The sequence below is a fragment of the Hemiscyllium ocellatum genome, chromosome 3, assembly GCF_020745735.1.
Source record: "Hemiscyllium ocellatum isolate sHemOce1 chromosome 3, sHemOce1.pat.X.cur, whole genome shotgun sequence".
Classification (NCBI taxonomy): Eukaryota; Metazoa; Chordata; class Chondrichthyes; order Orectolobiformes; family Hemiscylliidae; genus Hemiscyllium; species Hemiscyllium ocellatum.
Window position 1 is genome coordinate 128,374,623 of NC_083403.1, and position 6,600 is coordinate 128,381,222.

The 6,600-nt window shown below is 41.7% G+C and overlaps 1 protein-coding gene across 1 annotated transcript; it reads left to right on the forward strand.

Annotated features, from left to right (window-relative positions):
- Window positions 1-4,699: 4,699 nt before the first annotated feature.
- On the forward strand, window positions 4,700-6,243 carry LOC132807864 (potassium voltage-gated channel subfamily F member 1-like). The gene has a single exon (XM_060821820.1). It carries the CDS (start codon window positions 4,786-4,788, stop codon window positions 6,241-6,243), a length of 1,458 nt encoding a protein of 485 aa, XP_060677803.1. The 5' UTR covers window positions 4,700-4,785.
- Window positions 6,244-6,600: the final 357 nt, after the last annotated feature.

The window sequence follows — 6,600 nt, forward strand, 5'->3', positions numbered from 1 at the left end:
AACTATTATAATATTGAGCAAATGGACCTTGGCGATCCCATCTATTGGTAGTTAGAACCTCATTTTTTTTCTTAAACTATAACAATCCTTTTGCTGATGGAAATTCCATCAGAATTCCATGAATTTCACAGTGAAGTAGTCTGAGAAAGATGTCTTCACAGTCGGCGTCAGAGTGAAGCAGTCTGGGAAGATGTCCTTGCAGTTGGTGTCAGAGTAATATAGTCTGGAAAGGAACAGAGAACGCGTCCAAACTTGCCGGAGCAGAGGAAGGGCAGGTGTGAAAATTACATCACAGAGAATCTGTGGTCTGCTTAGTTGGTGAGGGTTCTATACTAGGGATTGATCTTAAGCCATAGTAGATTCAGAAAGGAGTATAATAATTTTAGGACTATCTGAGAACAATATCTTTTAACAATCGGGAGAGGAAGAGTTATCTTGAGGCTATGCTTCAGGCAGTAAGACCCTGTAGCTTAAGTAAAAACTAATTAACTATACTACAAATGATAGAACAGGTGATGTGTTGTACTTGTATTATGTAGAGCTGGTGAATTCCATTGTGAGCCTCAGTGACCACATCTGCCCTAAGTATCCACATCTCGAGGAACTTCCTATCCCTGACCAATGGCCAAATTTGAAATACTGAAATTGCAGGATGTTACTGCCTGAAACATAGTCTCAAGCTAACTGTCACCCTCCCAGATGTGCCACAGTGTCTGAAGCTTAGCTTCCAGCTCATCAATAGGGAGTTAGAGGGCAGAGGTCAGTATAAGGGCCATCACTGAGGAGAAAGTGCTGAGGAACCTGAAACGTCTGAAGGTGGAATAATCACCTGAGCCAGATGGGTTCTGAAGACGATAGCTGAGGAGATTGTGAAGGCATTGGTGGTGATCTTTCAGGAACCCCTGGAGTCAGGGAGGCGCGCAGAGGATTGGAAAATAGTCAATGCTATCCTTTGTTTGAGATGGGGGGGGGGGGTGGTGGGGAGGGATGCAGAAGACACGCCAAACCTTGGTCATTGGCAAGATTTTAGAATCCATTATTATAGAGATGTAGAGTTATACAGCATGGAAACAGACTTTTCAATCCAGCCCATCCATCCTGACCAGATATCCTAAACTGATCTAGTCCCATTTGCCAATATTTTGCCCATATCCCTCTAAACGTTTCTATTTATGTCCTCATCCAGATGCATTTTATATGTTGTAACTATACCCACCTCCACCACTTCCTCCAGCAGCTTATTTCATAACACATACCACTCTTTGCATGAAAATTGTGCCCCTCAGGGTTCCTTTTTAATTGGATAAGATTGGATATACTTGGAAATACATGGTAACATTGGGGAGCCCATGCCTGATAAATCTGTTGGAATTCTTTGAGGAGGTAATCAGCAAGTTAGACAAAGGAGAGCCAGTAGATGAAATCCATTTAGATTTCCAGAAACAAAGTGCTACACATGAGGCTGCCAAATAACATAAGAGCCCACATTGGGGTTAAGGTACTGGCAATGATTAGAGGACTGGTTGAATGACAGAATGAAGAGAGTGGGGAATAAAGTATGGCAACTGGTGACTAGTGGAGTTCCACAGAAGTCAATGGTGGGACCACAACTATTCATGTTATGCATTAACAATCTGGACAAAAGAACTGAGAGCATTGTTGCTGAATTTGCAAATGACCCAAAGTTAGATGGAGGGACAGGTAGCATTGATGAGGTAGGGAGATTGTAGAAGGACTTGGACAGGCTAGTGGAGTGGGCAACGAAATGGCAAATGGAATACAATGTGATACAATGAAATGCAATGCGAAAGTGTGAGTTTATGCACTTTGATAGGAAGGACAGAGGCATAGACTACTTTCTAAATGGGGAAAAGCTTTGGAAATCTGAAGCACAAAGGGATTTAGGAATCCTCGTTATAGGATTCTCCTAAGGTTAACATGCGGGTTTAGTTAGCAGTTAGTAAGGCAAATGCAATATTAGCATTCATTTCAGGAGGGCTTGACTTCAAGAACAGGGAAGTACTGCTGAGGCTGTATAAGGCTCTTGTCAAACCACTTTTGGAATATCTTGAGCAGTTGTGGTCCCTTCTCTAAGGAAGGATATCCTGGACTTGGAGGGTTCTAGACGAGGTTTACTAGAACGATCCTGGGAATGAAGGGCTTGTCATATGGACAGTATTTGAGGACTCGGGTCTGTACTCAATGGAGTTTAGAAGGATGAGGGGGTCTCAATCAAAATTACAGCATATTGAGATACCTGGATAGAATGGATGTGGAGAAGAGTTTCCAATCGTAGGAGAACCTGTACAGCCTCAGAGTGAATAGATGACCCTTTAGAACTGAGATGAGGAATTTCTTCAGCCAGAGGGTGGTGATTCTGTGGAACTCATTACCACAAAAGGTGGAGGCCAAGTCATTGAGTGTCTTTAAGACAGAGATGGGTAGTAATTAGTAAGGGGATTAAAGGTTATGGAAAGAAGGCAGGAGAATAGGTTTGAGAAATATATCAGCCATGATTGAATGATGGAGCACATGTGATGGCCTGTATGGACTAACTCTGCTCTTATATTTTATGGTGATATGGATGCATAATGATAAAGTAGTGGCATTTACTAAAGTTCAGTGAAGGGATCGTGGAGGTGATAGTGCTCTTCCCTGCTTGTTGATCAAGGTTGCAAAGCCAAAAGATATTGCTGAAATAACCTTGCTGAGGTTCTGCCCTACATTCTGTATGCATACAGCACTTGTGTGATGGTCGTGCAGAGGATACAGAGTAGGTCCAGTGACAGGGTGCAAACCAAGCAGAATTCTTTATTGTTTTTGTTTTTTTTTATTTGCACCTATCAAGTGCCCTGCATTCTGTTACATTACTTATTCCTCTAGGTGGTACGCAGATACTGGTACGGTCAGGAAGTGAGTGATACATTGCAGAATACTTAACCTATACTGTTCTTTTGTAAGCAGCATTGATGTCACTGGTCAAGATAAATTTCTGGACAAATAGAATTCAGAAATGGCACTGTCAGGGAAAATTTGTACAACTTTCCATTTTTGAGTCGTCAGAATGTGCACTAAGGTTTCAAAAATATTACCTATCATTTAACAGCCCAAACCTGAATGATTTATTATCAGAGGTGGAAAATTATAAAATCACCACTAAGCAGTTATGCTATCAAGGACAAGGTCATTGATTAAGCTGTTAAATACAGATTATCTGAAAACTCTGCTTTGAGATGTACCTGCAGTATTTTCCTAAAACTGCCATGATTATTCTCTGACAAGTAGGGAAATGATATCACAAGGACCCATAAGTAAGAGGCAGAAGGGAGAGAAACAGAAGGAGACAGATGAAAGAAAAGACTTATAAAAAGGGAAATTCGAATGCAATTACGTAAGATGAGGAAGAAAGTGGATGTAAAGTCCATTTAGAATATTGGAGGTACAATGAAATATTGACATGAAGCTATAACGAATAGGAGAGAAATTGTTATAGGATGAATTAACACTTTTTTTTAACCTTTTAATGAGCAGTGGAGATTTATCCTGCTAAAGGATAATTTTAAGTTAGAGTTCATTCTTCCTAATTTTGTAACGTTGAATGATCTCCTGTGGCGGCTGCTAAAAGACGTGAAAGGTGTATCCAGTTCTAGCTAGGGGACTGCAGTATCTCTGATACTATAGTCGAATAATATCATATTGGGCCGTTTTCCAGCTTTTTCATTATAATTGAGGAAACGTGTAATGTTTTTGCTAGCTTTGTGAACTAAATATTTTGCCCTGATAATGTGTAGACATTTAATGCAATTGGTCAATTGATGTAATTGGACACTGTAGGGAAGCTGACTTTGGTGTTGAACATTAATAGAGTCATAAATGACAGTGCAATGAAATATAACTAATTTGTTCTTAAGCATCGAGTAAAAGAAGAAAAACCTGTGTTGAATTAGTTCAGCGGAATATAAAATTACGCTTTGCGTATGACTCACCAACTGTAATATCGCCATTTAGCTATAGTTTGGTAAATCGGCTTGCTGATTTTGCGTTTGCTTTGTAAAATATGAAGAGGATAATAGATTTTGCCGTATCACTAACTGTTTTCAATCGCTGTACAGTTTTTTCACCAGCAGGGAGTGTGGCTTGCTTCGAGCTGCTACAGTTGGTTCATATTATCTCATGTGGATGGGAAGAATTTCAATGCGCGTCCGAGACAGATTATGTTACCTTTCTGATCCGATCTGTTGACATTCTCCAGTGCTGTGGATTGCAGTGACAAAATTCGCTTCACTCATTGTGCAACGCTACAGATACACTGTCGTCAAATAAATCGTCTTACAGCCTTTTTTCTTATCAATCAAACTGACTACGGGAAAGACAGCTTTCTTCAAACTCCACGTTTGCGAGGTTTTGTTCTGGTTTCACGAGATTAGCAACATGACAGATTGCCTGGTGTCCCGTTAATTGAATATATCTCATTAATCAATTGCTAGAGAGGATGACGTACTGTTGGATGGCTCTCCTCTGAGGGTTATAAGTAGGCGATTCCAACTTCCAACGGTGAGTTTTGATCTAAAACGCTTTCTTCACCATCCTTCCCCCATTTGTGAAGCCACTTCCCCCGATTCTATTCTGGTGGATTGGTGTGTGCGTTTGTGTGTGTATATATTCATGTATACATTTCAGGAAATACCGACAACATCGATGCAAGTTGGAGTTGCGTTCAGACATTTCTCAAAGGAGCGAGGAGTGTGTTGGCTAAACTTGATTTAATGTGAAATACTCAAGAGCATGGGGACGGAATCGAGAAGCCCGGGTACTGATCAGTCAGACGCTTGGGAAGATCAGGAGATGGTGGTGAATATTGGCGGCGTGCGGCATGTTCTGTACGGGGATGTTTTGAACCGATACCCGGAGAGCAGGCTGGCGAAACTGCTCAACTGCAGCGGCTACGAAGCGATCTTCGCCCTTTGCGATGACTACGATCCCAGCAAAGGAGAGTTCTACTTCGACAGAGACCCAGATTCTTTCAAATGTGTCATGGACGCTTACTATTTCGGGGAAATCCACATGAAGAAAGGGGTTTGCCCCATTTGTTTCAAAAATGAGTTGGACTTCTGGAAGATCGAAGTGGACTTTTTGGACGAATGTTGCAAATGCCTCTTAGGCGAAAAAAATGAAGAGTTGGAAGAAATCGCAAAACAAGTGCAGCTTATTTTGGCCGACCGGGGCAAATCGGCTGACAGCTGTTGGGGGAAATCTCAGAAATTCCTCTGGAAACTGATGGAAAAACCCGACTCGTCCTGCCTGGCCAGAGTGGTTGCAGTTCTGTCTTTTCTGTTCATCTTGATTTCATCCGTGGTGATGTGTGTTAGCACCATCCCTGATCTCCAAGTGACTGATGAGGAAGGGAGTCCGGTGGAGCATCCAGTGCTCGACTGTATCGAGACTGCTTGTATCGGCTGGTTCACCGCCGAGTATGTGCTCAGGTTGATGGCAGCCCCCAACAAGCTCAAATTTGTCCTGTCTTTCATGAACATCATCGACGTGCTCACCATTCTGCCTTTCTACGTGAGCCTAATCTTGACCACAGTCGGGGCTTCCCTCATGGAGCTGACTAATGTGCAGCAGGCGATCCAGGCCCTTCGGATCATGCGAATAGCGCGGATTTTTAAACTTGCGCGCCACTCTAGCGGTCTCCAAACACTCACGTACGCACTGAAGAGAAGCTTTAAAGAACTGGGTTTACTGCTCATGTACCTGGCAGTTGGCATTTTCGTTTTTTCCGCTTTGGGCTTCACCATGGAACAAAGCCACCCCGAAACCCTCTTCAAAAGTATCCCCCAGTCCTTTTGGTGGGCGATAATTACCATGACCACTGTTGGATACGGGGATATTTACCCAAAGACAACACTGGGGAAACTCAACGCGGCGATTAGTTTCCTCTGCGGCATAATAGCCATCGCACTGCCGATCCACCCTATCATCAACAATTTTGTTCGCTATTACAACAAGCAAAAGGTCTTGGAAACGGCTGCAAAACACGAACTCGAACTAATGGAGTTGAATGCTAAGAACGGAGAGAGTGGACTTTCCGGAAAAGAACATATAGACATTGTGGTCACGAAAACCAACAGCAATAGCAACCTTTCGCTGAGTAACAGTCTGCTAAATTCTTACAACGACACTTTCATTCCGCTTCTGCCAGAGGAAAAATTGCATCGAAATAGGCTTCAAAGCTGCAAGTGAAATATCAATGTACTAATATAAAAAATGTGGACATGTGCAGTCTATTACATGTATCAGAATGCAGAATCTCGATCGTCTTAGGCCTCGCCAAGTATCGACACATCAGACATTTATAACTATGCATGCTTGATACAAAGATCACTATGAATGAATATTAGATACTGTCAAATGTTATAAATAGTCATAATAAACTATACTTATGTAATCATTTGGCACAGAGGATTATAATTCCATTTTTAGCTTTTGAGAAAAGGAATTTCATCAGCACCAAATACAGTTGGAAAATTTCCATTGGAAATTTTAAAGTTAGCCTTTAATTCTAATTAAGTGAAAAGAGACCTATAAACTTGAATTGTT

What these genes read in the sequence shown, in the direction of transcription:
- LOC132807864 (XM_060821820.1), top strand. Translation starts at nt 4,786, where the DNA reads ATGGGGACGGAATCGAGAAGCCCGGGTACTGATCAGTCAGACGCTTGG.